Below are 22,413 nucleotides of genomic sequence, written 5' to 3' on the forward strand. Positions count from 1 at the left end.
AAATACTTGAATACACATATAGAAAAGGATCACCAGGCACTAGAGAAAATTAACCCACAGGACATACGAGTAATACTCCAAGCAAATGATCAAGTAATTTACAAGGGCAAGAGAATTAGGCTGGCATAATTGCATAAGCTCAATCTACTCATGATTAAAGATCAGATAAACCCAAATTGAGAGTCCTTCTACAAAATAACTAGCCTATACTCCTAAAAAGTATCGTCATGAAACACAAAGAAAAACTGTGGAACTGTTCCAGAATAAAGGACACCAAAGAGACGTGACAAGTGAATACAATATACAGTATTTTTAGGATAACTGGTGAAATCTGAATAAAGTTTAAAGATTAGAAAATAGTGTTATATCAATGTTAATTTCATGATTGTTAAATGAACTGCGGTTATACAAAGGAATGTTCTTATGTAATTAAGAAATGCACACTAAAGAACTTAGAAGTAAAGGGACATCACATTTGTAACTGACTTTCAAATGGTTTTTTAATATTTATATGTGTGTAACATATAAATAGATACCTATATATAGCTACATCTATAGTTATAGAGAGAGCACACTATATAAATATCTGGAGAGAAAAGGATAAAGCAAATGTAATAAAATGTTAACATCTGAGGAATCTGGGTGAAAGGTTTAAAGGAATTCTTTGAACCATTCTTGTAACTTTTCCATATGTTTGGAATTATGTCAAAGTAGAAAGTTAAAAGAATAAAAAATGATAGTAACAGATAACTCACTGTAAAAAATAGGAAACCACGAATCCACAGTGATATTAATAAATGAATTGAAAGTTTGATGAAGAATAGGATATTTGCATGGTTTCAAAGATCCTCACCATCTAATGTTTATTAATTACAAAAGGAGGGGAAATAAGAGTAATTTTACAGTGGAGAAACCTGGCAGACACACCTTAATGAGTGATCAAAGTCATAATCATCAATAATGGGCAAATGAAAATCAGGTGCCACCTGACAGGATACAGTAAGAACAGACCATTACTTCTGTGATATTCCTTCCAATGATGCAATACCTCAATCTAACTGTGACGCTACATCAAGACAAACCTAATTTGAGAGACATTCTATATACTGGCCTGAATCTTCCAAAGTGCCAAGGTCATGAAAGTCAAGGAAAGGCTGAGGATCTATACCAGACTAAAGGAGACTAAACAGACATAACCACTACATACATGCCTCTGAATTAAATCCTTTCAGTAAAAGAAATTATTGAGATAACCAGTGAAACTTGAATGAGTTTTGAGAATTAGATGGTAGCAATGTATCAGTGTTATGTATTGTATAATACATCAGTGTATGTATCATATATTTCAAAACCTGACTTTGAAAGTTGTATTATAGTTATGTAGGAGAATATCCTGGTTTATAGGAAATACAACTAAAGTATTCAAGGGGTTGGTAACATCACTTCAGCAACTTAATTTCAAATAGTTCAGAAAAAAAGTCCTTTGCAGCTTTTCTATACATTTAATAACATTTCAAATTTTAAAAAACATTTTTTAAAAAACTTCTAATTACAAAGCTAATATATGTCAAGTGTAAAATTTTCAAATTCTACTTAAAAGTAAAACTCTCCTTAACCCACCACTGTTAACAATTCGGTAAATATCCCTCCAGAAGCCTCTCTATACACAAAAGGATATACCACAGATCAAACTTTAAATAAAATCACATATGCGCTGTCCTATGACCTGATTTTTCCACCCAACATTATCTTGTACATATCATTCCATACACACACATACACATTTACATTCCAAAACAAAGCTATTGTCACTACCTCAAGTAGTCCTACAGCTATGGAAAGTGCCACCCCAGAGGAACGCAAAGGTCTCTTTCCCTGTGGTACAGGCCACGGGTCTCGCTGCAGTTCTCCCAGAAGATCTGTGAGATTCATGTCTATTTTCTGTACTGGCTGTAAGAACCTGCAAAACAAAATTAAATAAAAATCCATTTATAAATGTTTGTGGGTGAGGGTTTAAGAAACAAATTGTCCACTTTCTTAAAAATAGAGAAAAATAATTTGAATACACAGTAGAACAATGGTTCGCAAACTTTTGTGTACATCAAAATTGGTGGGAGGGTTTGTTTTAACATAGATTGCTGGTTCCAAAGTTTTGTTTCAGTAAGTCTGGGGTGATGACCAAAAATTTACCTTTCAAATAAGTTCCCAGGTGATGCTGCCCACTGGTGAAGAACCACACTGAGTACAACTACTATAAATAAAACACTCAAACCAAGTATTACTTTGAGACTGCATCTTCCTTTTACCAATCGAGTAAGTTTTAAGGTTACTGAATTAATTATGAGAAGATACATCAACTCAGTTTTAGTAAGACCACCTCTGATTAGTAAGTTTAGAGGAAAAAGCTACTCCAAGGCTAAGGAGGCAAAATGAAAAGTTTGTGGGGCACTATTTTTGTTTGGCTGCCTTCAACCACAAAAATTAAGTGTTTCTGAACTTAGAAAATCAAGAATATATCAAAACTAAAGAAACTCCTTACACTGTAATAATGAAAAACCAACCTTTTCAGCGATGTGATTCTACCTCAACTCTTTAAAAAGTATACTAATGCAATATTTATATTCCTAAAAATGTTTAACAATATAGTATCACTGAATCCCTACATTCAAGTTAAGGATATAGGATGCTTAAAATAGCCACATGAATTGTAAAATTCTCTTTGCCGTATTTATTACCTATTGGAAGGAGGTGGCTGCTGTACCTGAGGACCACGTGTTGCTTGAGTAACTGGTACTTTAGAGAGCCCCAGCATTTCCTGTAAAGAGATTATTTTTGTGATATCCATTTAATTACTCCTACAAAGATGTATCAGATATTTATGACATGCAAGGTGCTTCTGTAGGCAACAGGAACACAAAAATAAAGAACACAAAGTCTCTTCCCTCAGAAAGCAAAAGTTCTAGTTGGGGAGACTGTTAGGTAAACAGTAATACAATGAAATGATCATCATACGACAGCAAAGTACAAGGTGCTATGTGAGCAAAAAAGAGGGATACTAGCTCAGAAATACTTTATTTCTAATTAAGTAAAAATAAGTTACTGTGTAACTTGAATGTCTATATTTCTTATCTTCATTCATTCCTTTCAGCAACTATATCTCAATGTGCCAGGTATCTAATGTTGAAAAAAATATATAGTCCCTGACCGTATGGAAATTTATATCTGGTGAAACAGACAAGAGTTAAATCATTAGCTAAATAAGTGTAAAATTGCAACTGTAATAAATATAAAGGAGAGATACAAGGAATTGTATTAATGGGGTTTATAAGGTACACACACCTTGTACGTCTATTCTTCTTAATTTTCTGACTTAATGCCTAACCAAACTGCCAGTTTTGTTCTGAATTTTAGATGTATGCAGAATTCCTCTCTAGACACATGAAAATAATGTTATTTTACTAAAATTTTCTTGAATCTAGAAATGCTTAATCATAAAGTAATAGAATAAAAGTATATAACAGAAAATCAGAAAGTCTAAAGATTTGCAAAAAAAAAAAAAAAATATATTGAACCAATCCTGCAGTATTTCCTACACTGCTAGAATGAACAGCAACTTTTTACTGAGGACTTATGTGCCAGATTCTGTGCTAAACTCTTTGTATATACTATTTCCTCACAAAATATAATGAAGTAGATTTTTAAATTCCTGCCTTGCAAATGAAAACTGACACTCAGAAGGGCTAAGTAACTTGCCTAAGGTTACAAAACTAGTAAGTAGCAAAGCAAGATATTAGTCTAGATTTTGCTATGAAGCCCTGAAAGAGTTTACACTACACTGAGTGTTCTCACTTACATTATTTCATTTAGTATTAAAATAAAATAATCTGGTAAAATAGGTATTGTTTATTCCTTTCCATAGAAGAGGAGAAAACAAGCAAAGAGATCAGCCCAAGATCAAACAACTAGAAGAGTTTAAGATTTGAATCCAGAACTATTTGGGGAACCAAGACCAGGCTCTCTTCAACAAGATGGGTAGAGAAGGAAGATAAAAACATTTTGATGGAGGAAAAAATTTAGTTTGCATGCATTCATTGTTTCAAAAAGGCAGATGTTTTATGTATTACATATATATTACATAATTTAAGTAAAATGTATTCTACAATCAGAACTAGAAATAAACTACTTTAAATAAATTTACAGTTTAAAAATAACAGTAATAGCAAACATCTAAAAGCACAATCCATTTAATTTTCATGACTGCCCTGTAAGATACATACCATTATTATCTCCCTTTACACATGAAAAAACTAAGGTATGGGCTTCCCTGGTGGCACAGTGGTTGAGAGTCCGCCTGCCGATGCAGGGGACACGGGTTCGTGTCCCGGTCCGGGAAGATCCCACGTGCCACGGAGCGGCTGGGCCCGTGAGCCATGGCCGCTGAGCCTGCGTGTCTGGAGCCCGTGCTCCGCAACGGGAGAGGCCACAACAGTGAGAGGCCCACGTACCGCAAAAAAAAACAAAAACAAAACTAAGGTACATAGAGGTTAAAACTTGCCCACCCTCTCTTGTCTCATGGAAACAAGTGATCCTCCCCTTCAAGGTACTCTGCTTCTTATGCTCTTGAAGGAATCCCTGTCATGTTTTGTGAAACCTCACTCTCCTCATCTCACTCTTCCTTTCACTCACCATCTTTAGTCTCTTTCTTTTTGTGTATAAACACATTCAAGTGTCCCTCCTAAAGTAAACCTCTTTAACTCAGTCCTCTCCCTCTCAAACTTTCACACTATCTCCTTCCCTACTTTCAACAACAAACCTCTTGAAAGAACACAGACTCTAATTTTCCCCACTTCCTCAAATCTTAATCACTACTATGATTCACTACCATATTCACTGTTCATTTATCCTCCCCCTCCAAACCTGCATATTCCTCCAGTATTTTCTGTCTCGGTTAACTGCAGCACCACTATCCTAGTCTGCTAAGCTTCAAATTAGTCATCCTCAAAATCTTTTTTTTTTTTTCATTTTGGGCTACCTGGATGCCTCCAAAGTCTGATTTCATATCTGTCTACTTTATACCAGGCTTATCAATCAGGGTAATTTCTCAACTGGGGGTTGTATAAGAATCACTTAGAGGAACTTCCCTGGTGGCACAGTGGTTAAGAATCCACCTGCCAATGCAGGGGACACAGGTTTGAGCCCTGGTCCGGGAAGATCCCACATGCTGTGGAGCAACTAAACCTGTGCGCCACAACTACTGAGCCTGTGCTATAGAGTCACGAGCCACAACTGCTGAGCCCGCAGGCCTAGAGCCCGTGCTCCACAACAAGAGAAGCCAATGCAATGAGAAGCCTGCGCACTGCAATGAAGACTCAACACAGCCATAAATAAATACATAAATTTATTAAAAAAAAAAAAAAAAGAATCCGCCTGCCAATGCAGGGAACATGGGCTCGATCCCTGGTCCGGGATGATCCCACATGCCTCAGAACAACTAAGCCCGTGTGCCACAACTACTGAGCCTGTACTCTAGAGCCCACGAGCCACAACTACTGAGCCCACGTGCCACAACTACTGAAGCCCGTCAGCCTAGAGCCCGTGCTCGGCAGCAAGAGAAGCCACTGAATAAGAAGCCCATGCACCGCAGCAAAGAGTAGCCCCCACTCGCCGCAACTAGAGAAAGTCTGTACGCAGCAACGAAGACCCAGTGTGGCCAAAAATTAATTAATTAATTAATTTTAAAAAAGAATCACTTAGAAAGTTTTTCAAAACACTTACATGAACAATCTCTACCCTCTCAACTATCTTCCAGTTGAAGCACATATTCACTCACTTTCTTATGATCTATCAAAATCTCTGGACAGAAAAAGATTTTGAAAAATACACCAAGATGATCCTAGTATGTTACACATAACTCCCTGCCTTGGAAGACAAAGCTTCAATTTGCCGCAAAGATAAAAATGTCCTAGTGTGTGAAAAGATATATATACTCGTGGTTCACCTATTAACTCTCAAGCCTTAAAATATGTACCCTTGCCAAAAGTGTTTTTTTCCTAAGTGAGATGTAAAGAAACAAAAGCTAAAATTCTGTGGTTACCTTCTCTCAGTCTTGAGCATGACTCTTCTATAAACCTTTCAAACCTAGTAAAATAGCTTCAGTCTCACTCTAAATTTTAAAGATACTTCAAAAGTGAAGGGTCTTCAATCTCTACGATAACAATTTAAGGCAAATGAAAGAACGCTGAGGCCAACACTAAATTTAAAGGCTTTGTTATAATACAATTATATTAGTCATTCATAATATTTTCTAGAAACGTATATCTAGAAGGCATTTATAGACATACGTAGAGTGATGTGCACAAACAGGCTAAAACTACCATTCTTGTTGTTTACCTGCAGTTGTTTGGCAGACAGATCTTTTGTTCCTCTGAAGACATAGCTTTTTGAAATGCCCTCACATCCAAGTTCATGAACCTGCACCATTCTCCCAAAAGTAATTAGGCCAACCAAAGCTGTAGGTGGTAAAAGACTTAATGACATCTGCATAGATTCTTTCAGGGCTTGTAAGTCTTCATCTTCCATGCAAGTATCAACCACATAGAGGAATATCAAAGGCATCTGAGGACCACGCTTTTAAAAAATGTTGCGATTAAAAAAAGAATGTTTTAAAAGTATTAACACTTCAGCACAATACATAGGATAATCAATAGAGGACTAATTAAATAATTTACAATACATTTACACAATGGAATCCTAATAAAGCCATTTCAGAAATGAAACAGGTTATATATGCATGGAGAAATATCCAAGACATCATCAAGTGAAAAATTCAGTTTAAAAACATTATTTATAGTTACATGAAGGAGATTTTCACTTTCAATTTTACTTAACTGCATGAGGTTTCATTTCTTATAATAAGCACTTATTTCTTTTAAAATAAGAAAATAGTAACTATAAAGCTTAAAAGCAAAATTAGGTGATTTTTATAAAATAATTATCTAACCCTGAATTGGATTATAAGAGAACTGGAAACTAGCCAGAGTGGACAAATTACTGACTGGCTCAGTGAACCATATTCTGGTTTCTCTACAACATTCATAAAAAATATTACCTTAATACTTAAATATGTAAGTAACTATGTAAAGCTGTTCAGAAAGGGAAGAAAAATGATTTTCCTAACAAGGGCCAATGCAAGAGTAATTTCATTATTAGACTTGGGAATATATCATTAGCCTCGAGCGTCATACTGACCAAGTATTTGTAATTGACCTTCCAACTACAAAGCAAAATTGGTATTTTACTGTTTATTGATCTATTTGGTATAGCAAACCACACCACCCCACCCAATACCTTGGCCACCTTTCAAATAACTACAACAGAAATTACCTTTCTCAAACTGACCTTGACAGTTCTTACCTTTGAAATTCTCAATCAATTCAATGTGAGAATCAAGAATGATGCCTTTTGGGCTTCCCTGGTAGCGCAGTGGTTGAGAATCTGCCTGCTAATGCAGGGGACACGGGTTCGAGCCCTGGTCTGGGAGGATCCCACATGCCGCGGAGCAACTAGGCCTGTGAGCCACAACTACTGAGCCTGCGCGTCTGGAGCCTGTGCTCCGCAACAAGAGAGGCCGCAATAGTGAGAGGCCCGTGCACTGCGATGAAGAGTGGCCCCCACTTGCCACAACTAGAGAAAGCCCTCGCACAGAAATGAAGACCCAACACAGCAAAAATTAATTAATTACTAAACTCCTACCCCCAACATCTTCTTTAAAAAAAAAATGATGCCTTTTAAATCAGCTCAATTTAACAGTTATTTTGGTATAAATTACTGGATATTTTAAATTTCTTAAAGAGTTACTCTTATGTTCTTACCAGAACTACATATTCAATGCTAGAAAACTGAGGTAAAAGTTCAGCAGGTTGATTCAGTTCAGATATACCAGCGTAAGTAGGTGGAAACTGCAGGTAGAAAAAAAAATTTCTTTTAATAAATTGTGTGAAATTTTAAACTGAAAATAATTATTTCCTGATCATTTAATTATTAAAAAAGATAGTTTCATCATATATAAAGTTATTTCATCTTTATTTTTAAATATGCATCTTTCTGCATATTTAGAGCAGTATTATAGCATTAACATCTGCAACAGGGGTTTTCTTACCTGATTCCTTTGATAACAAAAGTTGCAAGCCCAGAGTTTTGCTCGATAATCCACTTGACTGTTTTAAGAAAAGATACAATAGCTCATGGTTCAGTTAAATTGTACAATAATCCTAATTTCAATAAAATTAATTTCTTTCTGAAAATGAATACATTCAAATTGATATCAAAGCAATCTTTAAAAGCCATGTATTTTTAGGTGTTTTTTTTTCTCCAAATGGCTCAGTAACTTCTAAACTCAGATCTAGAAAGCATTTATTCAATAAAAATATATTTATTGAATGCCATTATTCTAGGTGCTGATAAAGAAGTAAACAAGATCATAGGTCCCTGTTATCACAGAGTTTATATTGTAGAAGAGAAAGACAATAAACAAGTAAACGCATAAACACAGAAGATACTTTTAGATAGTGATAATAAAGATTAAAGATAACAAAGCAGGACATGAGAATGTATTTGGAAGGGCTACTTTAAAGGAAAGCCTTCATTAATAAACAACCGAAGGGCTTCCCTGGTGGCACAGTGGTTAAGAACCTGCCTGCCAATGCAGAGGTCACGGGTTTGATCCCTGGTCCAGGAAGATCCCACATGCTACAGAGCAACTAAGCCTGTGCGCCACAGCTACTGAGCCTGTGCTCTAGAGCCCGTGAGCCACAACTACTAAAGCCCGCATGCCCCAGGGCCCACGTGCCACAAGAGAAGCCACAATAATGAGAAGCCCGCACAACGCAACGAAAAGCCCTCTCGCCGCAACTAGAGAAAGTCTGCGCACAGCAACAAAGACCCAAATGCAGCCAAAAAAAATAAAAATAAAAAAATAAACAACTGACAGGTAATCAGAATGAAAAGAAACCAGTCACAGGAAAATCTGGGGGCAAAGCAATCCAGGCAGCACATATAGCTATTGCACAAAGTCTGTGGTAGAAGTAAGTTAGGTATATCCAAGGATAAGAGAGAGGGTAAGGTATAATGCAGATGAAAATAAAGAAAATGGATGATACAAGATGAAGGCAGAAATACACAAAGGATAGATCATATAGGGTCTTATAGGTCTTGATAAGGGCTATGGATTTTTCATTCCAAGTGTAATAAGTATCTATTGAACAATTTTAATAATCTGATATCCATTTGTAAAACTCTAGCTTCTGAGTGGAGAAGTGACTGCTAAAAAGCAAGAACGGAAACAGGAAGACCAGTTAGGAGGATAATGAAACCATCCAGGAAAAAGATGGTATATTTTGAAGTACCATGTTCTAGCAGAGAGTAAGAGACAGAATCCTGATTGTTCTGGAGATGGAATCGACCAGATTTGCTAGTGGACTGAGTGGAGAGAGAGGGAGCAGAAAGAGGAATAAAAGTTAATTCTTGAGAGTCTGGCTTACATAACAAGAAATCAACATTTTTCAAACACCATACCACTCAATTATGACCTTTCAAATGACACAAGATGGGTTGATTGCCAGCATCAGTATCTAGAGAATACTGATAGAATCTAACAGTTTACACAGTGACAACTTTGCATTTTGGTTTCTTAACAACTCTCTACAACTAGAATGATCCTAAGATTTTATAGCTCTTTGGATCTGACTACCTTAATTTGAAAAAATAACTCTAATCAAAAACAAAGATATTCTTATATAAATGAGCAAGAAAGAAACTACATTTTTTTAAAATCATAGTGACATTAGTTTTTTCCATATACTTTAATTACCATAAAGGATTCAAAACTGCACGGCAAGTGGTCCTACTACACAGAACAGGTTCATATTGAATGGGTGGCAAATCTGGTCTCTCCTTCAGTGGTGTAAATAAGGCTGCTACTGGAACGACCATTCTTGTAGCTTCCAGTCGACTTGATGGCCAAACATTCCAACTAAATCGGACTCCATCTCGTTCTTCATTTTGTTGGATGAATTCCAAATAGGTTGTCATCGTAGAGCTTGATTCTTATTTCTGTAACAAAATTAAAGGATATTTTTAAATCCTCTTAAGAAAATTCAAAATAAGTATGTTTCTCCCACTTCCAGCAATATTAATCCATTAGAAATCATAACCAAATGAAAATATTTATCTCAAAAAAAAATTAGCAAACAACAATGACCACAATTATAAAAATAATGAACGGCTCTACAGAACCCAATGCATATTAGGCCCAATGAGAGGTATTTTATCGCTTTTTATTCACTCCCAAACAAAACTATGGCAAAAAATAATAAAATAGATGTCCTATTGATTTAAGGCAAAAATGGGGGAAAATCTAGATCCTAAGTTTTCCGTATCAGCCTTGTGAGTTACATTATTCTAATACATAGATTGTCAAAAACATTAAATTCTAAAACTCACATGCTTTTCTACCCAGAAAGTAGTAAGTTTCCACTAAACTTGCTAGAAGAGAATATTTAAGGGTGCAAAACAAAAATATTTTTCTAAAACTAGGTACTTCTATTTTAGACAGGTAATTTTTTATCATGCATCATTTAACCTCTCTTGCAGAAACTTAATTCAGAATACTTTTAACATTCCAACTTAAGAGAGCATTTTAAACTCTAATTTGAGATATATAATTTCAATATAATCATTTAACTTTACCACTGGAAGAGGGAGATGCCACTCTGGTTAGTGCCCAGTATCAAGAGACATCTCCATCTTGTTATTCTTTAGCTTCCTGACTAGGATGCCAGCTCTCCTACCTGGGAAGCAGTTCTATCTATCTCATGCTCTCAAAATGCAACAGTGGTTAGTGATGGAAGGAAACTGTAAAATTTAAAGGTCTGAGAAGATAGAATTTCAAGTACTATGTGGCTGGCTAAAAGACTTGTGGGAGAGATGAATGGCATCAAGAACCGAAGAATTATGAAGGTAGGGTGCCAACAGAGGCAACATGGATGCTGAAGTAGCTAAGAACAACAATGGGATGAGGAGCTGATTTTAAAATGTAAGTAAGGGAAAAAAAGGTATTATTAGATATAATAACAATTTTAATTTTAGAAAAATGTCCAAATATATTTTAGTAATACAAATTACAGAAAGCGAAGCTTAACAAATCTGAAGTATCTTAAGCAGCTAAGACCTTTCCCTTCTATAAAAGAGATGATATATGCCAAATATATCTCAATTAAAAAATAATAAAATAAAAATTAAACACTGTATTTCCTCCCATCAGAATTTCAGAGACAGCTAAGGAATTTTATGCTATTCAAAAGCGATCATGTATTTTTCAAAGATTGATAAAGGGTAGGGAGAAATCCTAAGATATCTAGATTTGTTTAGAAAAGATTATGTTAAAGCTAAATACAGGAGACAGCTTTGAGAAAGATAATATGAGCTTTCAAGAAAAAGTGGCTGTTGAAAGATAATGATAAAACAAAGGTCTGGGATAATCAGAGAGTAGTTAGAAGATGCCAACCTCAGTTTTTGTGTTTTTTTTGCGGTACGCGGGCCTCTCACTGTTGTGGCCTCTCCCGTTGTGGAGCACAGGCTCCGGACGCACAGGCTCAGCGGCCATGGCTCACGGGCCCAGCCGCTCCGCGGCATGTGGGATCTTCCCAGACTGGGGCACGAACCCGTGTCCCCTGCATCGGCAGGCGGACTCTCAACCACTGCGCCACCAGGGAAGCCCCCCAACCTCAGTTTTAACACAGGCAACAATAAGAGGAGAAACAACCTCCTCTGGGAGAGAAATGGTTTTTAGCAACAGCTTCCATGCTACAGATGTGAGTATAAATTCTAGGAGTATGCAATCCCTCCCATTATTTCTACAGAACATAAAGCAAATGAAGTTTTCTGTTTATTACTTAATTGCATCTATAATTTGAGATACATCTAAAATGCATCACCAAAAAGCATCAAAAGACTATTAAAATATACTCAATCAATCAGCGTTGTTCATTTGAACGACAAGACACAAAAAATGTTTTAAGTGACTATTTTCTCAATTCTCCAAGAATAGTATATAACTAGTACTTTGTCATATTTGTCATATATTTTCTTAAAAATGGATGAAGTGAGCCTGTCACCTGCAAAACCATTCACAGTATTTGTTGCCAATGATAAAATCTGAGCTTTCTCAAATTTAAATTAAAACATTAAAATTTTTTAAAACTTGTATCTAATACCATGAGCTTCACAACTTCCTAATATGTAAAGATTCTGCTGATGAGACCAGTAGTGATAATAATATGATTTTTAATATATTATATAATGAAACATGCCAACATTTGGAAGATACACATTATTCAGTGAAGCAAGAGCTCCCAAATGATCTTTTCATGATGTTACAAAATCATGCATGGGTAAATGATCCATTCAAAGTGTAGGACAGACCAATGGGTTATAACGCAATAAGTACAAAAAGTTCATTTTTAAGGTTTCAGACTCCACACTGCAATTAACCCTTGATTTCTTAATTAAAACTGTCGAGTTTGGGTATAGTATCAAAGAATATGCACATTTTTTAATACGAAAAAGCTATTAATATTATCTCTCCTTTTTCCAACTACGTACCTATGTGAAGCCAGACTTCCTTCACACAATTCAACCAAAACAACATATTACAATAGACTGCAAAGCAGTAGATATAAAAATCTACCTGTCTTCTATTAAGCCAGGTTTTTCTTTTTTTTCTGCATCCTATAATACCCTTAAGTATTATATGCTTTATAATTCTTAAGAGTATAAAGAGGTCTTGGGACTTCCCTGGTGGTGCAGTGGTTAAGAATCCTCCTGCCAATGCAGGGGACACGGGTTCAAGCCCTGGTCCAGGAAGGTCCCACAGGCCATGCCCGTGAGCCACAATTACTGAGACCGCGTGCTGCAACTACTGAAGCCCATGCGCTTAGAGCCCGTGCTCCACAACAAGAGAAGCCACTGCGATAAGAAGCCTGTGCACCGCAACGAAGAGCAGCAGCCCCCGCTCGCCGCAACTAGAGAAAGCCCGCACAGCAACTAAGACCCAACACAGCCAAAAATAAATAAATAAATTTATAAGTGCATCCATTCTTTAAAAAAAAAAAAAAAGGGTATAATGAGGTCTTGAGAATCACCTCCTTAGGACTCTGGGGCTTAATTCAAAATCTGGGAGCCTAGTAGAGAAAGGCTCTATGAAACTTAGCATGAAGACATCTACACACAGGCAATAGCCAGATTTAAGTTTCTACAACAGGTAACAAACCTGGATTGTAACTCCACATCCTTACTTTTTATTGAGACATACTAAATATCACCTGAGTTATATTTGAGTACAATTCCCCTCCTCTTCCTCACTCTTTTTCCTCTCAGTCTCTCTGCTCTAAGATTATATTTGTTCACTAAATCACACTTATTTCTTACCTTCTCACTTTCCAGCAGTGGTTTGAAAAAGTCCCACCTGTTTCTTCTTAACTGGTCCAATTACATAGGCATGCAAAACACCCCCCCAACTTCCCTCACCTTTCCAAGGGAGAAATTACTCAATCTTAAAATCACTCATTCTAGTACAAATTTTGCCAGGTTTGGTCCAATAGTCAACAATAGCATATCTGAAATAAAGTCCTGTTACAAACCAGCTTTTTATAAAATGGCATTATTTGATAAGCATTCTCTCCCCTGATATTATGTTTGTCTAAAAGCATAAAACTAAATAAATACAATTCAAACACTATATTAGGATGCAGACTTAATATACTAGGTGTTATATTTATTTTTAAGTGGCACAAACACAAAAGACCATTCTAAAGAAATGTCTCATTTTTCAGCACAACTTATAATCATTGGGAGTTACCTTAGTTAAATACTTATGGTATAACTAAAAGGAAAGAAGCATTAAGTCACTTTAACCTAGAACATCAGATATGTGCCCACAGTATTTTAAAAGGCTTTACCTATTCAATAATAATTAAAAGTTTTTAAATATTCTGATTTTAGCCCATTTACAGATAACTAAGTGCAAAATATTGTAAATTGCAAGTAAAATTTGAGTTTCTTCCAATCAGATATATTTGTTAACAATTATATGTGCCTCTCCCACTTTTCTGTCCTAAAATCTTCAATGAAGTGTCTTCAACTACTTCCCATGACTAGATTTATTATATTGGAAAAATAGCTTGACCCCTCTGATCCTCAATTTCTCATCTGTAAGATCAGGGGTTTGGGTTAGAAAACTACAAGACCCCTTCTAAATCTAAAATTCTGAGCCTATTAAAAATAACTGGAATTCCAAAATGATGTCCATTAGACTACTGGAGAAGGGAGAGAAGGAAGACTTAACACGCATTTATATTTAAATCTAAAACTTCTTTTAACCAAGTTAACTTGGCTAGTTATCCACGACTTTGAGGGGTGTAACTTGAGTAAGTTCACGTGAAAACACGAATTCAACTTACTCAATCCAGTGATTACATGCAGATTTAACTATGACTTTTCCCTTCCCACCAGAACGGGAAAACACTTAGGGCTGAATGAAGTAGGTACAATTGGTCTAATCTGATAACTGAAGTCTATTTGTAATCAAGGCCCAAGGTGTTAGCTATACCTGGCACTTTTCTCCTTATCCCCTTTAACTCCCAAGGCCGAACTACGGGTGACGAAGTCACCTCGGTTCAAAGTCTAGGGCTCTTCAGCTCAGGCAGGGAATGAACCAAGAAGTCAAAGTACCTAGAAGCGGTGATGGGGTGGGGTGGGGAAGGCAGATCGGCCGGGAGCGGAGGGTGGGGTGCTGGGGGAGATGCCCAAACTGCTGTTTTTCACCCGACTCCCATCTTTCGCACCTGATACAAGGCAGGTGGGTGAGGGGGCCAGGTTCCCAGGCCCAGAGAGAACTAAGCAGAGGGTGGTGGGTGAGAGGGTGACAAGTTCAGGGTTCCAGGCAGCCCCGCCGGGCCGGCTCGCAGCCCCGGCTCACCCCGCCTGCCCCGGGGCACCAAGACGGCAGAGCAGGCACCACCCTTGAGACCCCTGCCCGCGGACCCGCCGCCGCAAGCCGCCCCTCCCCCGCTTCCCACTGAGCGCCCGCGGACCCCCAAGGGAGCCGAGAAGAGGCAGCCCTGAAGTGGATCCTTACCACAGTGCCACCACGTACGAGATCCGCGCCTGTCGCAGCCTCGGCCTTACAAAATCCGCCCTCTCCGCCGACCCAGAGAAGCCGTGGCACCGCAATCAGGGACGGCACCGCCCCGCCCCCGGCCTCGGCGCAGAACTCTGCGGGACTAACATGGCTGGTGCCGCTTCTGCCACGTCAAAGGGGGAGGCGGGGCGGGGCGTGAAGGGGCGTGAGGGGGAGGGGACGGTTCTGGGGGCGGGGCGACCGGGCCAGGGAACTGAAGTGGAGGGTGCGGGACCAGGGTGGGGCGGGGGGAGGGAATAGGGAGAGGAAAAGGGAGGGGAAGAGGAGGGGACCAGAGCTGGAGGGGCGGGGTGACAATGCCGAACCTAACAGGGGTACTCAGGAGGGGCGGGGAGGGGAACGGGACCTGGTGGAACTGGAGCGCGAGGGTGGGGTGCGCCATGGCCCTCCGGTCCCCTCTCCCCGGAGCCATGGCGGCTCCCACTCCCCGCGGGTCTCATGATGTGTGACCTTCTGTCGCCAGACCCCTCAGCTTGCTGAGAGAAATGGAGGTGTCCTCTAGGAGAGTGGTCCCCAAACTTTCTGGCACCAGGGACCGGTTTTGTGGAAGATAATTTTTCAGGGGTGGAGGGGGAATGGTTCAGGCAGTAATGTGAGCGATGGGGAGCGTCAGATTAAGCGTCCATTACTCTGCGCTGCTCACCTCCTGCTGTGCAGCCGGGTTCCTAACGGGCCGCAGACAGGTGAGGGTGGGGGCTTGGGGACCCCTGCTCTAGGACATCCTCTCCTCTAGGACCCGGGTTGATTCCAAGAAACACAGGCTGCATCGCCGCTGAAAAAGCAAAGTGAGAAGTTCGTTCTTTCACTTAGTGCAACAAACATTTACTGAACATCTATCTACTTTGTGCCAGGCACAGTAGCGATGCTGTGATATGATGTAGGCAAAACAGCCAAATGTCTGGTCTGGAAGAATTTATATACTATTTATTCCTGTATTATTCATGTATTCCTAGTCAGTTTACCTCTTTCCTCCTACGCTGCCTCTGCCACCTCTCCCCCTGTACACACACACACACACACACACACACACACACATACACACACACTACAATCTTTGGCTGATTAATCTTGATGTGTTTTCTGCTTCTCTTTCCAAGAAAAGAACTGAGCAAAATGGGACAGACAAACTGGTTGGAAAGGCATTCGAGCTTGTTGGTCTCAGGCAACCCCACCCTTCAGTGAGGGGTTGCTCACGGAATTATTTCCAGATAGGTCAACACCTAAAATCCTGCAAAGCTTAGCCCTATAAGCATTTTATGGAATAGAGAAAAAGATCAATTTTTTGTTCTTTCAAGCTTATATTCACAAGAAATAAGATATGCAGCAAACATATATTTTACTTCCTCTAAGATTGTTTTGTAAGGTAAAAGAGTATTAGTTTGCTTATCAAATTTTAATACAATCCTGAAGAGGAAATGGGAATCAGAAGCCAAAATTCTGTATAGGCCTGCAAATAAAGTGGGCTCAGGATACTACCTTAACAAGGATCCTTGGCTGAAAGTACAGCAAGTAAATAGCTGTAGACAATGATATAAAGGTGGAATAAGGACATTCGCAAAAAGAAACAAGATCTAGGAATGAGTAGGGTAAATAGACATAGGTGAGAGGATCCACCAGGATCCTGGAATTCAGTGAGGAATACACCAAAGTATAGCACCTTCGGTAATTTCATGATTTTATGGTCCCCAGAAAGGGATCTTTGCCATCCAGCTCAATGAAGTCTAAGAAGTCATAATGCCTATGTATTCAGCTGAACAAAAGGCTTTTGTTTCCTATTACAATGAAATAAATGTTATGATGGGTAACAAATTCATTCATATCTGTCTTTATGTGCTTAAAGGTGAATGAGTTTAAGAATTTAACCTTTGTACATATCATCAGGATCTATTAGACCCAAACTTTAGTTTTCTGAGATTTCCTCTTTTGGGAGTACTATTTGTAAGGATTGATTTTTTTCATGACTTTTATTCTTTCTTAAAGGTCTTCCAAAAAACAAAGAGAAAACTTATTTTTTTAAAAAATAGGATAAAACTTTCTCTATTTGCAGTGGTCATATGGGTCATTTGGACTCTTGTAAATCTAGGATACATCATGGAATCTTACTGATCTTATTTTTCCTATGTCCTGCAACATTCTCCTACTTCATCATCCATGGAACTATTTCATCATTACTCATTAATTGTTCCAAATCATGCTTCAAAATATACTAAAATAATAAGAAAATGGAAAATGATAAAATTACCTAAGATGATAGAATAGTGAAGTAAGTCATCACTATTGCATTATCCTTCAGTTTTCTTTTTGCAATGCTCAAAGTACTACATCATCTTTCTAGATCTTTGTACTATGCTTTAGCTCTCATTGAATATAGTTGAGAATTCAGAATTCAGAAGATTAATGCTGAGATAGAGAACAGCACTCTAGACCCTAATAACCTTAAACTAGGAATCTTTAGATGACCACCACCTAACTGAATTTTTCAAACTCAAGAATTAATTAGTAAAAAATATATTTCTAAGGACAAAAAGAAAATGTGGTATTCTCATCTACTTACTCATTCAAAAGGAATAACTCCATTCCACAAGATTTTGCAGCAAACATCTGGATAATTTCATTTTGTTAAGAGTACATATGATAGTATTCTTTCACCTTTTATGATGTTTATATGGATACATTTACTTGATATGATTCTTAAGTGCACAAATGCTAGTGGCAGTTGTGTATACAAAGATGATAAGAAGGAAATAGATAATCTAGAAATTAAAAATTCTTTGAGTTGCTCATTTATAAAACTAAAAATACAAATGTTTTGCAGCTAAGTAGCAAAGAAGATGGCTGTCCTCTCTTCAACAAAATGATGAGCCTTTAAATGTTTCAAAAAATTCTACAGGTCTTGCATTTTGATAATGCAACTGCAAAAAGAATCAGAAGCAACAATAAGCTAGTATGCAGTAGTGATGTATTTGGAATCTGTAGTCACTATTTACAAGATGAGTATGCTCCAGACTCAGCATCATGGATAATGTGTAGGTAGTTGCATTTAGGGACATTGCCCATTTTGGATATATCCTCAAAACCAGGAAAATATGGAATAAAAACTAGGGTTTTCTATGTTTAGATACTTAAATGTCCAATAAAGTTGTTTTTCATTATCCCTTTACTCTTTTTTATAACAGCTTTATTGAATATCCCTTTACTCTAATGTGTATAAATTATTCATGAAATGACTTAAAGATATAAAAATTAGAAAGGATCCATTGGACCCAGATGGTAAATGGTAAAGACTAGTTTTTCAAATATACTGAAAGTTAAGAGGTTTTCATCTGAGGAAGAATAGAGAGAGAATGGAAAATTTCTTTTTTTTTTTAACTGAAATATAGTTGATTTACAATGTTATGTTAGTTCCTGGTTTGTTGTCAAGCAAAGTGATTCACATATATATATAATATATACAATATATACCATATATATGTATATGTATTCTTTTGACTAGGTCAGTCTGACCTAAGAAAAAATTGGTAAGATTTATGTCAGAGAATGTTTTGCCTATGTTCTCTTCAAGGATTTTAATGGTGTCTTGTCTTATATTTAAGTCTTGAAGCCATTTTGAGTTTATTTTTGTGTATGGTGTGAGGGTGTGTTCTAACTTCATTGATTTACATGCTGCTGTCCAGCCTTCCCAATACCACTTGCTTAAGAGACTGTCTTTTCCCCATTGTATAGTCTTGCCTCCTTTGTCAAAGATCAATTAACCATAGATGTGTGGGTTTATTTCTGGGCTCTCTATTCTGTTCCATTGATCCACATGTCTGTTTTTGTGCTACTACCACACTGTTTTGATTACTATAGCTTTGCAGTATTGTCTGAAGTCTGAGAGGGTTATGCCTGCAGCTTTGTTCTTTTGCCAGGATTGCTGGTCTTTTATGGTTCCATATAAATTTTAGAATTATTTGTTGTAGTTCTGTGGAAAATGTAACTGGTAATTTGACAGGTATTGCATTAAATCTGTAGATTGCTTTAGGTAGTATGGCCATTTTAGAGAATGGAAAATTTATTGAGCTCCTGAGAAAGGAGTCAGACTATGAATTGGAAAAAGGGAGAACCTCCAAAAACAGTATCTATTGGCTTTCATTTTTAAAATATTTATTTATTTATTTATTTGGCTGTGCCTGGTCTTAGTTGAGGCACACGGGATCTTAGTTGCCTTGTGTGGGATCTTTAGTTGCAGCATGTGGGATCTAGTTCCTTGACCAGGGATCGAACCCAGGCCCCCTGAATTGGGAGCACAGAGTCTTAACCGTTGGACCACCAGGGAAGTCCCTTTACTGGCTTTCTAAATTATAGACATCCCTGGACCAAGGCATTTTAGATCAATCTGTGAACCTGAAGGATTCTTGTTAAACATTTGCCAACATGCAACTGATTATAATTGTTTGCTGTCAGTTACACCACCTTGTGCAGGTCCTGGCACAAAATGATCGTTCCCTAAGTATTCTTGAATTGAGCATGAAAACCTAAACAATTATAAAATATTGTGTGTTTTTTGTATCTTTTTTGTTTTGTTTTGTTTTTTGTGGTACGCGGGCCTCACTGTTGTGGCCTCTCCCGTTGCGGAGCACAGGCTCCGGATGCGCAGGCTCAGCGGCCATGGCTCACAGGCCCAGCCGCTCTGCAGCATGTGGAATCATCCCGGACCGGGGCACGAACCCGCGTCCCCTGCATCGGCAGGCGGACTCTTAACCACTGCGCCACCAGGGAAGCCCAAACATTGTTTTTATCATCATCATTTTTATGTATTTGGATGGTAAAGCTATAAAATCTGACATAAGTTCCCCCCCCCCGAAAAAGTCTTTTTTTTTTAAAGCAAATACTCCTAAGATAATTACTTTTTCAAACTGGTATTCTTGAAAATGCCAGAGAATATTAAAAAGAGAGAGAGAGGGAGAGGTCCTGTGTTCAAATACCAGTTAAATTATGTAAAATAGGACTCTTGACTTGTCAAGAATTTTAATATGCTAATATTCATTGTGAATATTTAAGAGTGGCATTTGCATACATTTCCCAAAGATATTTGACCTTGGAACTTTTTTTCAGGGACTATCTGGGGGCAAGTATTCTAAACAACCTATGACTTTTTCTTCAGTCATTAATCATCTTAATCACTAGTTAATGTGTAACAGCCAGTATTTTCCTTCCTACTTTTCAACCCACAGATGTTTCTAAACTGGAGGTTCTAGTATTACACAGTCAGGTGAAGTATGATAATGCAAATTCCTTGGAATTTTATATGGTCAACACCAGATGGAGCTTTTGCCTCTACTTTTTGGTTTAATCCAGTGTCTGGTTTGGGTATTTTTTGTTTGTTTGCTTTTGTTTTTGTCCCCGCCCAGGGACTGACCCCCTGCCATGACAGTGAAAGCGCCAAATCCTAACCACTAGACCACCAGGGAATAAATAAAGCATTTGCAGTTTTTTCTAATATGGATTCTTTTCCATTTGTTCAGATAGTGACATTATAAGGCACTAGCCAACTATTTTTGGACTACTCACTACAAAGAGTAATACTCAGCATCAGCAGAGTGTCAAGTCCATATATATGATATCTGTCTGGTGGTGTAGTCTGCACACACAATGACTACAATCGTATCAGGTATAATAATAGTAAATAAGACTAATAAATTACACATAAATTCAACAACAACAACAAAAAACCCAATCAAAAAATGGGCAGAAGGGACTTCCCTGGTGGTGCAGTGGTTAAGAATCCGCCTGCCAGGCTTCCCTTGTGGCGCAGTAGTTGAGAGTCCGCCTGCCGATGCAGGGGACACGGGTTCGTGCCCCGGTCCGGGAAGATCCCACATGCCGCGGAGCGGCTGGGCCCGTGAGCCATGGCCGCTGAGCCTAAAAAAAGAATCCGCCTGCCAATGCAGGGGACACTGGTTCAAGCCCTGCTCTGGGAAGATCCCACATGCCATGGAGCAACTAATCCCATGCGCCACAACTACCAATCCCATGTGCCTAGAGCCCGTGCTCCACAACAAGAGAAGCCACCGCAATGAAAAGCCCATGCACCACAACGAAGAGCAGCCCCCGCTCGCCACAACTAAAGAAAGCCCGCGCGCAGCAAAGAAGACCCAACACAGCCAGAAATAAATAATATAGGGACTTCCCTGGTGGCGCAGATGTTAAGAATCCGCTTGCCAACGCAGGGGACACTGGTTCGAGCCCTGGTCCGGGAAGATCCCACATGCCGCGGAGCAACGAAGCCCATGCGCCACAACTACTGAGCCTGTGCTCTAGAGCCCGCGCTCCACAACTACTGTGCCCGCGTGCCACAGCTACTGAATTCTGCATGCCTAGAGCCCATGCTCCACAACAAGAGAAGCCAACGCAATGAGAAGCCTGTGCAACGCAATGAAGAGTAGCCCCCACTTGCGGCAACTAGAGAAAGCCCGCGCACAGCAACAAAGACCCAACACAGCCAAAAATAAAAATAAATAAAATAAATAAATTTTTTAAAATTTCTAGCTCTTGTTCAAACAGCAATTGCTTCTATTCCACAGAGTGCCCCACCAGTATTACACTCCAGTACAATTTCATTCTGCCACTCTGACCAACTCCAGAATTATTACTAAGTTCATTTAATTGAACTAAACAAATGAAAGCCTATGATCTGCTCTCAAACCATTTATAGCTAAAGAAACAAAACATGGTTATCTACTAACGGTTTTTTCCTTTTCTTTTTATCTAATGTTTCTTTGATTTGTAAAGAACATAAGAATTATTAAAACCACGTAGCAAAGAAGGGAACTCCTACTTTAAAAGGAAGGAGCTAGATTTGTATTTTTACTTTAAAAGAGGAGTAAAGTTTTGGGTTTTGTGTTCCATAACTAAACTAGACTTCACCTTAATTTTCTGGCATCAGTGAGCTTTGTTGGATCTGGACTCCAAAGCCTAAGAACAGCATTCTCAGACAGAGATAAAGAGACTGACTCTGCTCATGCCCAGAGGGTGTGACCCAAGACCTGGATCCCCTTGCATCTAACTTAATTGCCTCTCTCTAATCTACAACGAGTGGGTCATAAAGCCTCTCATTTGTGCTGAGCTGTATCTTGTGGAGCATAGTAAGTTTTAGAGCAATGGTTCATAAGTCTGAC

General features: G+C 38.4%; 1 protein-coding gene across 3 annotated transcripts in view; it reads right to left on the minus strand.

Annotated features, from left to right (window-relative positions):
• The window catches only part of SEC23A (Sec23 homolog A, COPII coat complex component), a 66,391-nt gene extending 51,022 nt beyond the window's left edge, over positions 1 to 15,369 (minus strand). Inside the window, exons 1-7 of one of the 3 annotated variants that reach the window (XM_032622146.1) lie at positions 15,194 to 15,369; positions 9,869 to 10,110; positions 8,159 to 8,216; positions 7,872 to 7,958; positions 6,391 to 6,627; positions 2,736 to 2,815; positions 1,816 to 1,960 (exon numbers count right to left, since the gene is read on the minus strand). In XM_032622146.1, the coding sequence (XP_032478037.1) occupies positions 1,816 to 1,960; positions 2,736 to 2,815; positions 6,391 to 6,627; positions 7,872 to 7,958; positions 8,159 to 8,216; positions 9,869 to 10,089 (828 nt within the window). In that variant the 5' untranslated portion in view covers positions 10,090 to 10,110; positions 15,194 to 15,369. The remainder of the gene's footprint in view (positions 1 to 1,815; positions 1,961 to 2,735; positions 2,816 to 6,390; positions 6,628 to 7,871; positions 7,959 to 8,158; positions 8,217 to 9,868; positions 10,111 to 15,193) is intronic. The other 2 variants (XM_032622148.1, XM_032622147.1) reach the window with 2 other exon arrangements.
• Between the last annotated feature and the right edge of the window lie 7,044 nt (positions 15,370 to 22,413).

This window comes from Phocoena sinus, chromosome 2 (assembly GCF_008692025.1).
Source record: "Phocoena sinus isolate mPhoSin1 chromosome 2, mPhoSin1.pri, whole genome shotgun sequence".
Classification (NCBI taxonomy): Eukaryota; Metazoa; Chordata; class Mammalia; order Artiodactyla; family Phocoenidae; genus Phocoena; species Phocoena sinus.